Raw genomic sequence first — 19,161 nt, forward strand, 5'->3', positions numbered from 1 at the left:
TGTAATGTAGTGGACTGTCATTCAGACTGTTATGTTCTGTAATGGACTGTCATTCAGACTGTTATATACTGTAATGTAATGGACTGTCATACAGACTGTTATATACTGTAATGTAATGGACTGTCATTCAGACTGTTATATACTGTAATGTAATGGACTGTCATTCAGACTGTTATATACTGTAATGTAGTGGACTGTCATTCAGACTGTTATATACTGTAATGGACTGTCATTCAGACTGTTATATACTGTAATGTAATGGACTGTCATTCAGACTGTTATATACTGTAATGTAATGGACTGTCATTCAGACTGTTATATACTGTAATGTAGTGGACTGTTACATACTGTAATGTAGTGGACTGTCATTCAGTCTCTTGAGGATACCCTAGGATAGGGGGCGCCACAGCACATTTTGAAAAAAAATTGTTCCCATTTTCAACGTCCTACTAATCAAACTCAGAAGCTAGGGCATGCATATACTTATTATATATGGATAGAAAACACTCTAAAGTTTCTAAAACTGTTTGAATGGTGTCTGTGAGTATAACAGAACTCAAATGGCAGTCAAAACCCCGAGACCGATTGAAACAGGAAGTGGAATTCTGAATTGTGGACTCGACTTCTCATCTTTCCTTATTAATCACACCGTTAACAATGGTTCAGTGAGCACTTCCTATTGCTTCCACTAGATGTCGCCAGTCTTTTCACAGTGGTTTGAGCCTTATACAGTCGAAACTCAGTGAATGAGACGAGTTGCAAATTGGTCACAGGGGATGGGCCATCACCATTATGACGCCGGCGGCCATGTCAACCCCCACCTTTGGAAACGGTTTTAAAGGCCATGAAATCATCCCCCTCGAATCTTATTGGCTCTCTTGGTGTTACAGGCCCTGAAGATTAATGTTTTACAACGTTTGACATGTTTGAACGAACCTACAGGCGGGAGAATCTCATTTTATCCGGAACTTCAGCCCTGCGCTTGGAGAGAGCCATAGGACGCGCTACCAACAGCAGGCTAATGGAACGTGAAGTATGGACTTTTTGACCGAAAATACATCTGTTGTGGACCTGGGATGCTTTCTGATGAAGACAACTAAAGGTAGGCGATTAATGACAATATTATACAAGATGAGATGTGACATGCGATTGTTTCCAAGATGGCGCCGAGCTCTGTATATTAGCTCATTTTCTGAGTATCGCATCTCCTTTTATCGCAAAGTGTGATTACCCAGTAAAGTTAATTTAAAATCTGGTATGACAGGTGTTCTCAAGAGATATTCATCTATAAATGTTAGATTGACAATATAAATTTAAAAAATCGTTATAGGATAGTAATTTAGGGAAATGTAGCATTGTTTACCGGGACGCATTTGAGGGGAAATTATTTAGTCAACCTCAGACAGAGATGTAAAATGCTGTTTTTATATATAAATATGACCTTTATTGAACAAAAGAATGCATGCATTGTATAACATGATGTCCTAGGGGTGCCATCTGATGAAGTTTGTAAAAGGTTAGTGCTGCATTTAGCTGTTTTTTGATTATATGTGATGCAAGTGGTTGGTCGGAAAATGGCTATGAAGCTGCTTTTTACGATGGACTCATCTAACATAATCTAATGATTTGCTTTTCCTGTAAAACCTTTTTGAAATCGGACGAATTGGGTCGATTTAGGAGAGGTGTATCTATAAAAAAAATATATATATATATATATATATATTTTTTTAAATTATGATTTTTTTTTTATGCTAATTGGCGATATGATTTTTCGCTGGATTTTGATCCCGCTGACGGGATGAGACGCTGAAGAGGTTCTAAGTGAAAGGGAGGGATTGATTAATAAAAGTGGGCCTAGTCTACTGTGTGACTGTAAACCTATTCAGAGGTAGGTAGGTAGGTCTGTCTGGCTTCCAGCTGTTGGGCATTAGTAGTGCAGATGTTTTCGAAATAGTGGTGGGCAGAACAATGGTCAATCACCTTTATTAAGCTGTGAACGTTTTTCTATGTGCCAATACCAAGCCACATACTGCTGCAGAAAACATTGGATCAGATCAGATACATCAGATACATCAACATCAGATCAGATCAGATACATCAACAGGATGTTAGGACGGGAGATCAGATACATCAACAGGATGTTAGGACGGGAGATCAGATACATCAACAGGATGTTAGGACGGGAGATCAGATACATCAACAGGATGTTAGGACGGGAGATCAGATGCATCAACAGGATGTTAGGACGGGAGATCAGATACATCAACAGGATGTTAGGACGGGAGATCAGATACATCAACAGGATGTTAGGACGGGAGATCAGATACATCAACAGGATGTTAGGACGGGAGATCAGATACATCAACAGGATGTTAGGACGGGAGATCAGATACATCAACAGGATGTTAGGACGGGAGGTGAGATACATCAACAGGATGTTAGGACGGGAGGTCAGATACATCAACAGGAGGTTAGGACGGGAGTGCAGATACATCAACAGGATGTTAGAACGGGAGGTCAGATACATCAACAGGATGCTAGGACGGGAGGTCAGATACATCAACAGGATGATAGGACGGGAGGTCAGATACATCAACAGGATGTTAGGACGGGAGGTCAGATACATCAACAGGATGTTAGGACGGGAGGTCAGATACATCAACAGGATGTTAGGACGGGAGGTGAGATACATCAACAGGATGTTAGGACGGGAGGTGAGATACATCAACAGGATGTTAGGACGGGAGGTGAGATACATCAACAGGATGTTAGGACGGGAGGTGAGATACATCAACAGGATGTTAGGACGGGAGGTGAGATACATCAACAGGATGTTAGGACGGGAGGTGAGATACATCAACAGGATGTTAGGACGGGAGGTGAGATACATCAACAGGATGTTTGGACGGAAGGTGAGATACATCAACAGGATGTTAGGGCGGGATATCAGATACATCAACAGGATGTTAGGGCGGAATATCAGATACATCAACAGGATGTTAGGGCGGGAGATCAGATGCATCAACAGGATGTTAGGGCGGGAGATCAGATGCATCAACAGGATGTTAGGGCGGGAGATCAGATACATCAACAGGATGTTAGGACGGGAGGTCAGATACATCAACAGGATGTTAGGACGGGAGGTCAGATACATCAACAGGATGTTAGGATGGGCGATCAGATACATCAACAGGATGTTAGGACGGGCGATCAGATACATCAACAGGATGTTAGGACGGGAGATCAGATACATCAACAGGATGTTAGTGTAACCGATGTGAAATGGCTAGTTAGTTAGCGGTGGTGCGCGCTAATAGCATTTCAATCAGTGACGTCACTCGCTCTGAGACCTGAAGTAGGGTTTCCCCTTGCGTTGCAAGGGCCGCGGCTTTTGTGGCGCGATGGGTAACGATGCTTCGTGTGGTGTCAGTTGTTGATGTGTGCAAGGGTCCCTGGTTCGAGCCCGGGTTGGGGTGAAGAGAGGGACGGAACCTACACTGTTACATTGATGCTGTTGACCCGGATCATTGGTTGCTGCGGAAAAGGAGGAGGTCAAAGGGGGGGTGAGTGTAACCGATGTGAAATGGCTAGTTAGTTAGCGGTGGTGCGCGCTAATAGCATTTCAATCAGTGACGTCACTCGCTCTGAGACCTGAAGTAGGGTTTCCCCTTGCGTTGCAAGGGCCGCGGCTTTTGTGGCGCGATGGGTAACGATGCTTCGTGGGGTGTCAGTTGTTGATGTGTGCAAGGGTCCCTGGTTCGAGCCCGGGTTGGGGCGAAGAGAGGGACGGAACCTACACTGTTACATTAGGACGGGAGATCAGATACATCAACAGGATGTTAGGAAGGGAGATCAGATACATCAACAGGATGTTAGGACGGGAGATCAGATACATCAACAGGATGTTAGGACGGGAGGTCAGATACATCAACAGGATGTTAGGACGGGAGGTCAGATACATCAACAGGATGTTAGGACGGGAGGTCAGATACATCAACAGGATGTTAGGACGGGAGGTCAGATACATCAACAGGATGTTAGGACGGGAGGACAGATACATCAACAGGATGTTAGAGATGATGGTGATGTAGTTGAAGATGTGAGAAAGGGATGATGGTGATGTAGTTGAGGAAGTGAGATGGGGATGATGATGGTGATGTAGTTGAAGAAGTGAGACAGGGATGATGGTGATGTAGTTGAAGAAGTGAGACAGGGATGATGGTGATGTAGTTGAGGAAGTGAGATGGGGATGATGGTGATGTAGTTGAAGAAGTGAGACAGGGATGATGGTGATGTAGTTGAAAATGTGAGACGGGGATGATGGTGATGTAGTTGAGGAAGTGAGACACGTATGATGGTGATGTAGTTGAAGAAGTGAGACAGGGATGATGGTGATGTAGTTGAGGAAGTGAGATGGGGATGATGGTGATGTAGTTGAGGAAGTGAGACAGGGATGATGGTGATGTAGTTGAGGAAGTGAGACAGGGATGATGGTGATGTAATTGAAGAAGCTGGGAGACAGGGATGAGGGTGATGTAGTTGAGGAAGTGAGACGGGGATGATGGAGATGTAGTTGAAGAAGCTGGGAGACAGGGATGAGGGTGATGCAGTTGAGGAAGTGAGACAGGGAGGATGGTGATGTAGATAAAGATGTGAGACAGGGATGATGGTGATGTAGTTGAAGATGTGAGACAGGGATGATGGTGATGTAGTTGAAGATGTGAGACAGGGATGATGGTGATGTAGTTGAGGAAGTGAGACAGGGGTGAGGTAGTTGAATATGTGAGACAGGGATGATGGTGATGTAGTTGAGGAAGTGAAACAGGGACGATGGTGAGGTAGTTGAATATGTGAGACAGGGATGATGGTGATGTAGTTGAGGAAGTGAAACAGGGATGATGGTGATGTAGTTGAAGATGTGAGACAGGGATGATGGTGATGTAGTTGAGGAAGTGAGACAGGGGTGAGGTAGTTGAATATGTGAGACAGGGATGATGGTGATGTAGTTGAGGAAGTGAAACAGGGACGATGGTGATGTAGTTGAAGATGTGAGACAGGGATGATGGTGGTGTAGTTGGGGAAGTGAGACAGGGATGATGGTGATGTAGTTGAAGAAGTGAGATGGGGATGATGGTGATATAGTTGAAGAAGTGAGACAGGGATGATGGGGATGTAGTTGAAGAAGTGAGATGGGGATGATGGTGATGTAGTTGAGGAAGTGAGACAGGGATGATGGTGATGTAGTTTAGGAAGTGAGACAGAGATGATGGTGATGTAGTTGAGGAAGTGAGACAGGGATGATGGTGATGTAGTTGAGGAAGTGAGACAGGGATGATGGAGATGTAGTTGAGGAAGTGTGACAGGGATGATGGAGATGTAGTTCAAGATGTGAGACAGGGATGATGGTGATGTAGTTGAGGAAGTGAGACAGGGATGATGGTGATGTAGTTGAAGATGTGAGACAGGGATGATGGTGATGTAGTTCATATTATCGTTGTTTATGAGGACACATTCTTCAACTATAGTTTATGGGGACACTGACTATGGGATGCAGGGTTTATGAAGTAGAATAGTTTCAGGTCTTCAGTGATGATGGATATTGGTTGTGTTGACTTATTTAACGTACCGGGTCAAATGATTGGACACATGACACATGAATGAAAGTACAGGATGACACAAATGAATGGGACAATTTTATTGACGCATCAAATAACATAAAACAATTAAATTATTAAAATGTCGCTTTACTTTCATCACAAATTATAATCTTTAATGTTTGAATATATTTTGAATACATTAGGTTTGACTTATGCGGTAAAGTGTTTCTAAAATGTACGTAAAGGCTTAGAAAAATACATTTTAACTAACAAATTGTCTAGATACTAAAACCGTCACTTATGACGCATGCAATGCATTGGACAGGAATTCTAAGTGTTATGCTAATGTCATTTATGGGAACATAGCCTGTATAATTATGTCTTCCCTACTCACCAGAGATCGCTTCTTCATGCATTCCATCACCATGAGGAAGATCTGCTGGGCCTGACCGCGGTTGTAGTTGAACGTCTTCTGTATGGTGACCAGGAGCTGGTCCTTCACGCTATCACTTACCAAGCTGAGGGGAGACGGAGAGACTGGTCAAACCAACTCCACAGTCTACACTTTAGGCTTGGAAAATGAGAGGAGACAGAGAGACTGGTCAAACCAACTCCACAGTCTACTCTTTAGGCTTGGAAAATGAGAGGAGACAGAGAGACTGGTCAAACCAACTCTACAGTCTACACTTTAGGCTTGGAAAATAAGAGGAGACAGAGAGACTGGTCAAACCAACTCCACAGTCTACTCTTTAGGCTTGGAAAATGAGAAAAGACAGAGAGACTGGTCAAACCAACTCTACAGTCTACACTTTAGGCTTGGAAAATGCTCAAAAGATTCTACCTGTTCTATTTCCATTTGAAAGTATTTGTGGAGGGCTTCAGTTTGGAGTTTACATTCTTAGTATTATTGAATTGGTTTCATTGTAACTAAATCAATTTTTTAATTTTTTTATTTAACCTTTTTTTAATTAGGCAATTAAGAACAAATTCTTATTTAGAATGACGGCCTACCAAAAAGGCAAAACCAAGCACAGTATTTGGCTGTAGTCTGTTTCTGCTAGTGTGGACATTAGATCACAGCCATGTTCCTAGTTCTGTTTCTGCTAGTGTGGACATTAGATCACAGCCCTGTTCTAGTCCTGTTTCTGCTAGTGTGGACATTACATCACAGCCCTGTTCCAGTTCCGTTTCTGCTAGTGTGGACATTAGATCACAGCCCTGTTCTAGTTCTGTTTCTGCTAGTGTGGACATTAGATCACAGCCCTGTTCTAGTTCTGTTTCTGCTAGTGTGGACATTAGATCACAGCCCTGTTCTAGTTCTGTTTCTGCTAGTGTGGACATTAGATCACAGCCCTGTTCTAGTTCTGTTTCTGCTAGTGTGGACATTAGATCACAGCCCTGTTCTTTGTTCTGTTTCTCACCCAATGTCCTATATACTGTCTCTGACATGTATTTGACATATATCTGACATGTATTTGACATATATCTGACATATATTTGACATATATTTGACATATATCTGACATGTATTTGACATGTATTTGACATATATCTGACATATATTTGACATATCTGACATGCATTTGACATATATCTGACATGTATTTGACATATGTCTGACATGTATTTGACATATATTTGACATGTATTTGACATGTATTTGACATATCTGACATATATCTGACATGTATTTGACATGTATTTGACATGTATTTAACATATATCTGACATGTATTTGACATATATTTGACATGTATTTGGCATGTATTTGACATGTATCTGACATGTATCTGACGTGCATTTGACATATATCTGACATGTATTTTACATATATTTGACATGTATTTGACATATATTTGACATGTATCTGACATGCATTTCACATATATCTGACATGTATTTTACATATATTTGACATGTATTTGACATGTATTTGACATATCTGACATATATCTGACATGTATCTGACATGTATTTGACATGTATTTAACATATATCTGACATGTATTTGACATATATTTGACATGTATTTGGCATGTATTTGACATTTATCTGACATGTATCTGACGTGCATTTGACATATATCTGACATGTATTTTACATATATTTGACATGTATTTGACATATATTTGACATGTATCTGACATGCATTTCACATATATCTGACATGTATTTTACATATATTTGACATGTATTTGGCATGTATTTGACATGTATCTGACATGTATCTGACGTGCATTTGACATATATCTGACATGTATTTTACATATATTTGACATGTATTTGACATGTATTTGACATGTATCTGACATGCATTTGACATATATCTAAAATTGCATGCATTTGACCCAGGTCTGTTTCTCACCCGTCGTCCTCAGAGTATCTGTGTGCGAAGGAGATGATGTCAGAGGCCCGTCCACTGCCGTCACAGACCACCACCGGGACAGGGGGGTCCTCCCTCAGGCTCTCCAGGACTATGGAGATGACGTTGGGACCCCCCTCCAGGATCAGACAGACCAGAGGCACTCCCTGACCCAGACCTGGCAGAGGCAGACAAAACAACATGTTATAGACCCCCTGACCCGACAGAGGCAGACAAAACAACATGACCCCTAACCTGGCAGAGACATACACAACAACATGACCCCCTGACTCCTGACCTGGCAGAGACATACACAACAACATGACCCCCTGACCCCTAACCTGGCAGAGACATACACAACAACATGACCCCCTGACCCCTAACCTGGCAGAGACATACACAACAACATGACCCCCTGACCCCTGACCTGGCAGAGACATACACAACAACATGACCCCTGACCCCTAACCTGGCAGAGACATACACAACAACATGACCCCTGACCTGGCAGAGACATACACAACAACATGACCCCTGACCCCTAACCTGGCAGATACATACACAACAACATGACCCCTGACCCCTAACCTGGCAGAGACATACACAACAACATGACCCCCTGACCCCTGACCTGGCAGAGACATACACAACAACATGACCCCTAACCTGGCAGAGACATACACAACAACATGACCCCTGACCCCTGACCTGGCAGAGACATACACAACAACATGACCCCTGACCCCTAACCTGGCAGAGACATACACAACAACATGTTATAATGACGATAAAGACAAATAGCAGCAAAGAAAAGCTCCCATTTCCACAGACTTAGTTTTTTAGTTTTTTTTCCTAAGTGCTGCCTGTAGCTGGCATGTGGTCCTCATACACAGCAGTGCTTCCTGTAGCTAGCATGTGGTCCTCATACACAGCAGTGCTGCCTGTAGCTAACATGTGGTCCTCATACACAGCAGTTCTGCCTGTAGCTAGCATGTGGTCCTCATACACAGCAGTGCTGCCTGTAGCTAGCATGTGGTCCTCATACACAGCAGCGCTGCCTGTAGCTAACATGTGGTCTTCATACACAGCAGTGCTGCCTGTAGCTAGCATGTGGTCCTCATACACAGCAGCGCTGCCTGTAGCTAGCATGTGGTCCTCATACACAGCAGTGCTTCCTGTAGCTAGCATGTGGTCCTCATACACAGCAGTGCTGCCTGTAGCTAGTATGTGGTCCTCATACACAGCAGTGCTGCCTGTAGCTAGCATGTGGTCCTCATACACAGCAGTTCTGCCTGTAGCTAGCATGTGGTCCTCATACACAGCAGTGCTGCCTGTAGCTAACATGTGGTCCTCATACACAGCAGTGCTGCCTGTAGCTAGTATGTGGTCCTCATACACAGCAGTGCTGCCTGTAGCTAACATGTGGTCCTCATACACAGCAGTTCTGCCTGTAGCTAACATGTGGTCCTCATACACAGCAGCGCTGCCTGTAGCTAGCATGTGGTCCTCATACACAGCAGTGCTGCCTGTAGCTAGTATGTGGTCCTCATACACAGCAGTGCTGCCTGTAGCTAGCATGTGGTCCTCATACACAGCAGTGCTGCCTGTAGCTAGTATGTGGTCCTCATACACAGTAGCGCTGCCTGTAGCTAGCATGTGGTCCTCATACACAGCAGTGCTGCCTGTAGATAGCATGTGGTCCTCATACACAGCAGTGCTGCCGGTAGCTAGTATGTGGTCCTCATACACAGCAGTGCTGCCTGTAGCTAGCATGTGGTCTTCATAGGCCTCAGACACAGTATTAATGTCAGCGTAGTTGAAGTCAGAGGTGACAGCTGAGCATCCCTTTGCTGTCCCTGCCTTATCATGATCTCCAGGCATAGGATGACAAAGGGAAACCCACAGGTCACATAGATCAGCTACTCATCAGGGTACAGCAGGGCAGGACAGGCTCTCTCTGATCAAATCACCTAAAGAAGCCTGGACTATGACAACACGAGGGTATGTTGTATCTAAGACACTAACACCGTGTATAGTTCCAACATTAGCGTTAACATTAGATGGGTCATGGTAAATATGAAGTTGTTCTCGTCTGAGACCCGAAAACTTGTGTTAGTTAGCTCCCTGAGCTAATGCCTTGGGCTTTAGTTCAACGGGCTTACACTGCCTGGTGTTACACAGACAACCCCCCCCCCCCCCCTCCCTCAATCTGTCAAACTTACGTGTGTTGATCTTCTGCAGGGAGATGTGTTTCTCCAGCTGACGGCGAAGACGGACCTCTGCGCCGTACTTTCCGTGGGTCCCGTTATCTGCTAGGATGAAGTGAGAGTGGCTGTTGTTGAGGACAGACAGCTTGGACATGGGGTTGGACATGGCCTGGTATGGACGTGTCACCTGGGAGGGATACATATAATAACATCCTGTTAACATGGAGTTGATTTGAGGAGTTGAATTGAGGAGTTGAATTGAGGAGTTGAATTGAAGGTGAGGAATTTAGTTGAGTTGAGTTGTGTTGAGGAGTTGAATTGAGTTGTTGAGTTGAGGAGTTGAGTTGAATTTAAATGGAGAATCACACCCAAACAAGTTCACAAGTTGCGACTTACATCTCTTCCTATCAGATCCTCCTTGTTCTCCACAATGCCCCATGGAGCGATCCCGATGGCACATACTTTCCCCCTGGACTTTGAGGAGTGGTCCTTCAACGCATCTCCAACATGCCGGATCACCCCTAGGATACACATGGAGCCCGTTCAGCACTAATAAGGGACGTGGACTCCATTCAGACATTAGTAGAAGGGATTTGGACTTGGACTCAGACTTGAACACTAGGGACTTGGTACTCGACTCGGCCTCAGACTTGAACACTAGGGACTTGGTACTCGACTCGGACTCAGACTTGAACACTAGGGACTTGGTACTTGACTCGGACTCAGACTTGAACACTAGGGACTTGGTACTCGACTCGGACTCAGACTTGAACACTAGGGACTTGGTACTTGACTCGGACTCAGACTTGAACACTAGGGACTTGGTACTCAACTTGGACTCAGACTTGAACACCAGGGACTTGGTACTCGATTTGGACTCAAGATTTAGTGACTTGCCTACCTTACCGTTGACTGCTAGATACCTCAGTGATCATGTCAGTGAATGTAACACATCGTTAGGAAACTACAGTACATACCAGTGCTGACTCCGCCAGTGAGTATCCAGGCTCCGGTGGTGACTGCAGCTTGGATCAGACCCTTTCCAAACACCTGTTTTAGTTTGGGCTGCAAGTCAAAGTTCTGCAGTCCCCCGTGGACGGAGATGAGCAGGGTAGGGAGCTCCAGCTGCCAGTCTTTCACCATCAGGTGGAGCATGTTGTCTGGCTTGGAATCGTACGCCACACGGATGTACTGAAGGGGAGAAATGGAGAGAGAGACGAGGAGTAAATGAGAAAGGAGATGAAGACATTTAATACAAACGCCACATGGATGTACTGTAGGGGAGAGATGGATGGAGAGAGTGAACAAGATGATGGTGGCATGGTTCATGTCTTCATGTCTTCATGTCTTCATGGTTCATGTCTTCATGGTTCCTGTCTTCATGTCTTCATGTCTTCAAGTCTTCATGGTTCATGTCTTCATGTCTTCATGTCTTCAAGTCTTCATGGTTCATGTCTTCAAGTCTTCATGATTCATGATTCATGTCTTCATGTCTTCATGTCTTCATGGTTCATGTCTTCATGTCTTCATGGTTCATGTCTTCATGTCTTCAAGTCTTCATGGTTCATGTCTTCATGTCTTCATGTCTTCTTGTCTTCATGGTTCATGTCTTCAAGTCTTCATGGTTCATGTCTTCATGTCTTCATGTCTTCATGGTTCATGTCTTCATGGTTCATGTCTTCATGGTTCATGTCTTCTTGTCTTCATGGTTCATGTCTTCATGGTTTGTCTTCATGGTTTATGTCTTCATGGTTTATGTCTTCATGGTTCATGTCTTCATGTCTTCATGGTTTATGTCTTCCTGTCTTCATGGTTTGTCTTCATGGTTTATGTCTTCATGGTTCATGTCTTCATGGTTCATGTCTTCATGTCTTCATGGTTCATGTCTTCATGGTTCATGTCTTCATGGTTCATGTCTTCATGGTTCATGTCTTCATGTCTTCATGGTTCATGTCTTCATGTCTTCATGGTTCATGCCTTCATGGTTCATGTCTTCATGGTTTATGTCTTCATGTCTTCATGGTTCAGGTCTTCATGGTTTATGTCTTCATGTCTTCATGGTTCATGTCTTCATGGTTTATGTCTTCATGTTTTCATGGTTTATGTCTTCATGTCTTCATGGTTCATGTCTTCATGGTTCATGTCTTCATGTCTTCATGGTTCATGTCTTCATGGTTTATGTCTTCATGTCTTCATGGTTCATGTCTTCATGTCTTCACGGTTCATGTCTTCACGGTTCATGTCTTCATGGTTCATGTCTTCATGGTTCATGTCTTCATGGTTCATGTCTTCATGTCTTCATTCATGGTTCATGTCTTCATGTCTTCATGGTTCATGTCTTCATGTCTTCATTCATGGTTCATGTCTTCATGTCTTCATGGTTCATGTCTTAATGTCTTCATGGTTTATGAGGACATTCTATTTCAACTATTGTTTATGTTGAGGAGAGATGAGAGAGAGAGAGTGAAGGATTGAGGAGGAGAGGAAAGGGGGCAGGAAGTGAATTATAAATGGAGGATGCTTCAAAGAAATGAAGGAAAGAAAGAAAGAAAATGGCGTCTAACCATGGCCTTGTTGACATGTCCTCCTCCCTGGAACTCCATGATGCCGTATGTGTCTGTGGGCATGGCCTGTGTGTGTTTAAGCACGGACCAGCGTTCCATGGGCACCGCCACCTGTGCTATCTGACCTGCCTCTTCCGCCACCCTGGTGGTCGCCCCCGGGATGATGGCCACATGCTGGTTCACTACCTGACCACAACTGCACCTGGAGATAGAAAGGGAGGACATATGGGGGGTTATACATGCTTATTACTGGTGTTATAATGCATTATAACCACTTCATAATGCTTTCTACCTGTTGGTTTATAAAGTGTTAATGGAAGCGTACCGTGATGGAATGTGAAACACAGACAGATCGTGTAAATAGCTATGAAAGATGGCTAGTATTGCTTTGTCAACGTAGCGTAGAGCTACTTAACCATGTTACTAACAGCTGTTACTGTTCATATTTGTGTGCTGACCAATTTCAATTGCATCTCTGTTTGCTTTAGAGCTATCTGAGGGGTTTTGTCACGTTAAGTCCCCACAATCACCACCATTTGAAAGGATTTGGGCCTTAATAAGGGATTTGGGCCAAGTAACGGCAGGTTGTTTATACAATTTCTTTACTGAGAGCGTTTCTGTATGAGTGGAGAATTCATTAAGTCTACATCCCAAATGGCATCATATTCCCTTTGTAGTGCACTACTTTTGACCAGGACTGACAACAGTGCACTATATATAGGGAATAGGATGTCATTTGGGATGTACACTAAGTTATACAGCACTCTAAAAACACAGTTTTTTAAATATTTTAAACTGGGTCAGTGAAAGCACTCTCTCTCTCTCTCTCTCTCTCTCTCTCTCTCTCTCTCTCTCTCTCTCTGTCTCTGTCTCTCTCTCTCGCTGTCTCTCTCTCTCTCTCTCTCTCTCTCTCTCCCTCTCTCTCTCTTCCTCTCTCTCTCTCTCTTCTCTCCTCTCTCTCTCTTACTCTCTCTCTCTCTCTCTTCTCTCTCTCTCTCTCTCTCTCTCTCTCTCTCTCTCTCTCTCTCTGCCTCAACAAATGATCTGGTGCTCATCATGGAAGCATATGAGAATAGTGAGGAGCAAGGAAAATTGGATCGGCGAGAACAGTGGCATGAATGGTACCTGTTGGGTTCTGTGAGAACAGTGGCATGAATGGTACCTGTTGGGTTTTGGGAGAACAGTGGCATGAATGGTACCTGTTGGGTTTTGGGAGAACAGTGGCATGAATGGTACCTGTTGGGTTCTGGGAGAACAGTGACATGAATGGTACCTGTTGGGTTCTGTGAGAACAGTGGCATGAATGGTACCTGTTGGGTTCTGGGAGAACAGTCACATGAATGGTACCTGTTGGGTTCTGTGAGAACAGTGACATGAATGGTACCTGTTGGGTTCTGGGAGAACAGTGACATGAATGGTACCTGTTGGGTTCTGGGAGAACAGTAGTATGAATGGTACCTGTTGGGTTCTGGGAGAACAGTGGCATGAATGGTACCTGTTGGGTTCTGGGAGAACAGTGGCATGAATGGTACCTGTTGGGTTCTGGGAGAACAGTAGTATGAATGGTACCTGTTGGGTTCTGGGAGAACAGTAGTATGAATGGTACCTGTTGGGTTCTGGGAGAACAGTGACATGAATGGTACCTGTTGGGTTCTGGGAGAACAGTGACATGAATGGTACCTGTTGGGTTCTGGGAAAACAGTGACATGAATGGTACCTGTTTGGTTCTTTGCTGGGAAATATTTGGATGCACTCTCTTTTCTGAAACGTCTTCTCAATCCAAGCTTTGTGGGCCTGCGAGAGAGAGAGAGAGATTCATGGTTTAGACTTCAAATCACTCAACTCTGATAAATACTACGTGGTAAAGAAAAGCGGCACCATTGAAACCATCCGCATAATGAAATACTTTATTGAATAGCTTGGATACATTGAAATAACAACAGGTTAGAGGTCTGAGATTTCATGTTCTGTTCATTTGCAGTTTATGGACCAAATCTGATGATAAGAACATCATAGCACTACAGAAGAACAACACTAGTCAGTGTGCTTTTTCTGTGTTGTGAAAAATTCAATCGAAGCCTGTGATAAAAGAAAAAGATCCAAACATTGAAAATGGATGTTCCATAATATCACAACACACGTTCTGTTAGTGTGTTCTACTGATCCAACAATGGACCATACCCAGCACCATCTGGTCTCTCCCTACCTTCACACTGTGGTTCTGTCACAGATGGCTCCCTATTCCCTATATAGTGGTACAACTATAGACCAGAGCCCTATTCCCTATATAGTGCACTACTTTAGACCAGAGCCCTTTTCCCTATATAGTGGTACTACTATAGACCAGAGCCCTATTCCCTATATAGTGGTATTACTATAGACCAGAGCCCTATTCCCTATATAGTGGAACAACTATAGACCAGAGCCCTATTCCCTATATAGTGCACTACTTTTTACAGGAGACCTATGGGTCTAGCTAATTACTGGTAGAATGCTGCTTTCTATTGAAACAGCCAGGTACAAAAACTCTCATTTCTTGATGGAACAAATCCTCTTAACTACAGCACTGGTCACCTAATCCTGCCTAAACGCTCCAGCAAAGAACAGGGCTGTGTGTGTGTGTGTGTGTGTGTGTGTGTGTGTGTGTGTGTGTGTGTGTGTGTGTGTGTGTGTGTGTGTGTGTGTGTGTGTGTGTGTGTGCATTCATGCGTATGTATGTGACGCCAAATAGACCTAATGACTTTGTGTTGTGATTATGCCATAATGATTAACAGGTCACTCTACAGCAGAAGCCATGGGCAGGGGTCCTGTCTGTCGCAGAGCACTTTGGGAAATACGTTCACTCTGGATAATGGTGGATTAAACCCAAGTCCCAACAAATAGTGACTGGGTACATCTTGGATTCATGTCTATACTGCATATAACAAATAGTTAGTATTTATATCTTCTAAAACGGTAACTAACCTCAACATAGTTTTTCTCAAGCTTTAAAAATATAAATATTTCAGAGATTTTGATGTAAAAGTTTGTTCATTGCAAATGGTTAAAATAGTAGAACAATTAGTAAACGTAGGTCTCTTAGCTGCAGATAATATCAAACTCATCTAGTCAACGACTCAATGGAGCCAGACAACGTTCCACAACAGTCTAATTCATAAATAACATATTACCTCATTATTATCATCCTGGTAAACAGTCTAATTCATAAATAACATATTACCTCATTATTATCATCCTGGTAAACAGTCTAATTCATAAATAACATATTACCTCATTATTATCATCCTGGAAAACAGTCTAATTCATAAATAACATATTACCTCATTATTATCATCCTGGTAAAAAGTCTAATTCATAAATAACATATTACCTCATTATTATCATCCTGGTAAACAGTCTAATTAATAAAATAACATATTACCTCATTATTATCATCCTGGTAAACAGTCTAATTAATAAAATAACATATTACCTCATTATTATCATCCTGGTAAACATTCTAACTCATAAATAACATATTACCACTCATTATTATCATCCTGGTAAAGAGTTTAATTAATAAACAACATATTATAAATCAATTTGAACTTGTTTCAACAAGTTCCTGGGAAAGAAAGGTGAGACAGGACCAAGAAGACAGTAAATTCTGTAACTAACAAGATCCTTTTATTTCTTTAACTCGACAAGTCAGTTAGGAACAAATTCTTATTTACAATGACAGCCAATCCCAGACGACGCTGGGACTCCCAATCACGGCCGGTTGTGATACAGCCTGGATTCGAACCAGGGTGTCAGTAGTGACGCTTCTAGCACTGAAATGCAGTGACCGTTGCTCCACTCAGGAGCACAGAGAGGAAGTTGGCCAAAAACTCTGCCATGAGAACTCCTAACTCCTAACTCCTAACGCCCTACACCTTATTGAGTACACTACAGATTAGTTAGATTGACCACAGATTGACTAAAGTTTTGAAACTAATTTACTTTATAACAATTATATTATATTATGAACTTTTAATCAGGGTGCCTCCAAAATAAGAACTTTGTTCAGAGATCTATTCCTCATGTGGAGTTTCTTTGGAGGCTAAGTAACATAGAGGTTTTATTTATAAAAATGTTTTGGTATTTAACCTTTCTTTAACTAGGCAAGTCAGTTAGGAAGAAATTCTTATTTACAAGGACAGCCTACTGGGGAACAGTGGTTATAGAGGTTAACATGGAGGTTCTTTTACAAGGACAGTCTATTGGGGAACAGTGGTTATAGAGGTTAACATGGAGAATCTTTTACAAGGACAGTCTACTGGGGAACAGTGGTTATAGAGGTTAACATGGAGGTTCTTTTACAAGGACAGTCTACTGGGGAACAGTGGTTATAGAGGTTAACATGGAGGTTCTTTTACAAGGACAGTCTACTGGGGAACAGTGGTTATAGAGGTTAACATGGAGGTTCTTTTACAAGGACAGTCTATTGGGGAACAGTGGTTATAGAGGTTAACATGGAGGTTCTTTTACAAGGACAGTCTACTGGGGAACAGTGGTTATAGAGGTTAACATGGAGGTTCTTTTACAAGGACAGTCTACTGGGGAACAGTGGTTATAGAGGTTAACATGGAGGTTCTTTTACAAGGACAGTCTACTGGGGAACAGTGGTTATAGAGGTTAACATGGAGGTTCTTTTACAAGGACAGTCTACTGGGTAACAGTGGTTATTGAGAAAAACATGGAGGTTCTTTTACAAGGACAGTCTACTGGGGAACAGTGGTTATAGAGGTTAACATGGAGGTTCTTTTACAAGGACAGTCTACTGGGGAACAGTGGTTATAGAGGTTAACATGGAGGTTCTTTTACAAGGACAGTCTACTGGGGAACAGTGGTTATTGAGGTTAACATGGAGGTTCTTTTACAAGGACAGTCTACTGGGGAACAGTGGTTATAGAGGTTAACATGGAGGTTATTTTTTCGTCGATGGAACTGTCTCTAAAATGATATTTTTTTAAAATATATAATTTCAGTAGATTTCTATTCCATTCCCTCTATATGTTGTATCCCAACCTAAGTTGGTGGAACATAACTCAACTCCACTCTATTGCACCTCAAATGAATCCCTGCCTATAAGAAATGAACAAAGTTGACCATAAAACGTTTCTACACCAAAGAAGATACAGAGTTTCCTCGATACATCAGATAAATGAAGAACCACTTACCGTCAGTGGAAGAGCATCCAGTAGAAACTTCAAGAGGAGCACAAGAGCAACTCAACACTCTAACACCCAACTACTAGTAAAGAAGAACACAACAACTCTCTAAGAACTCAAGAACTCTCTTAGAACTCAAGAACTCTCTTAGAACTCAAGAACACTCAATAACTCTAAGAACTCTCAAGAAACTTCCCACCAGCCCAGCTCCAGCCCAGCTTCATCTCCAGCTCTCTAGCTGCTCTCACCCGGGTCCTCCTAGCCCACTGAAGCCCAGTAGATATGAAACGACATGACTTTATGAAGCGGGGCTCATATGATGAGCATGTGAGCCAGCTCTTTGTTCAAGCCTTGGTCTCATGACTTCAGTTCAAGGTAATCCTTTTGAGAGTCTCATGACCCATATCAGTCCCTGCTCCCCTCCTTGCACACAGGGCATTTTCATCCTGGGCTGGAACGAGAACCAGAAAGAACCCCCCTCCTCTCTCTCTCCTCACTAATCTCTCTAACTCTGCTAGAGAACGTTCTTCTCTCCAACTCTCTCTCCTGGTTGTTGAAAAAGAAAGAGAAGGAAAGAAAGAAAGAGGAAGTTCTAATAACCAGAAAAAAAACATATTTAAAAGAGTAGTGGAACAAAAGGAATGTTTTATCGTAGAATATGTGTCAACCCCCTGCTGCTCTGATTGAACTCTATTTGCATAATTGAGAGAATTGGGCACAGGAGGGATGTTGTTGAAAGGGGTTTTGTTGAAGAATGACAGAGCACTATTTGCCCATTGATGATTTTAACATGTAATGGAACGGATCATTTCTTTATAGCAGCTTCGTTACAGTTGGACTTTTCCAAGGAACTTGTTTGATATGATCCAACTAAAGGATGTCTGGCTAAGCCTGTTGTCATGGTGAAACAGAGAGACAAAAGAATCAGAGAGGAAACCATTTTCGTTCAGAGGACATTAATTCTACCCTGGCATGTCTTTCCCTGTTAACCTTCGAATTATAAAAATCAAAAGGGGACATGGACTTCTACTGAAGAGAAAATGTTGGTTCTCAATTAAACTCAATTCAACTTTGGTTACTAACATGAATTTAACAAGGAACAGGGTGCATGTTTTGAGTTTGTGACAGAAACAAGGTTGAAAATATCTTATTTAAAAAAAGACTGATCAAACATTGTGGTAAAAAAAACCAGTGTATTTCATACCACCCGGTGCACCCAGGGTAAACTGGCGAGGGTTG

The 19,161-nt window shown here is 42.7% G+C and overlaps 1 protein-coding gene across 1 annotated transcript; it reads right to left on the reverse strand.

Moving 5' to 3' along the window:
• Positions 1–5,680: 5,680 nt before the first annotated feature.
• On the reverse strand, positions 5,681–18,331 carry LOC106591737 (transient receptor potential cation channel subfamily M member 1-like). The gene is made up of 7 exons (XM_082958027.1): positions 17,932–18,331; positions 12,731–14,524; positions 11,144–11,357; positions 10,563–10,687; positions 10,182–10,353; positions 7,963–8,137; positions 5,681–6,115 (listed from the first exon to the last, which is right to left on the reverse strand). Exons 2-7 carry the CDS (start codon positions 12,953–12,955, stop codon positions 5,950–5,952), a joined length of 1,077 nt encoding a protein of 358 aa, XP_082814153.1. The 5' UTR covers positions 12,956–14,524; positions 17,932–18,331; the 3' UTR covers positions 5,681–5,949.
• Between the last annotated feature and the right edge of the window lie 830 nt (positions 18,332–19,161).

The sequence above is a fragment of the Salmo salar genome, chromosome 11, assembly GCF_965601325.2.
Source record: "Salmo salar chromosome 11, fSalSal1, whole genome shotgun sequence".
Lineage (NCBI taxonomy): Eukaryota > Metazoa > Chordata > Actinopteri > Salmoniformes > Salmonidae > Salmo > Salmo salar.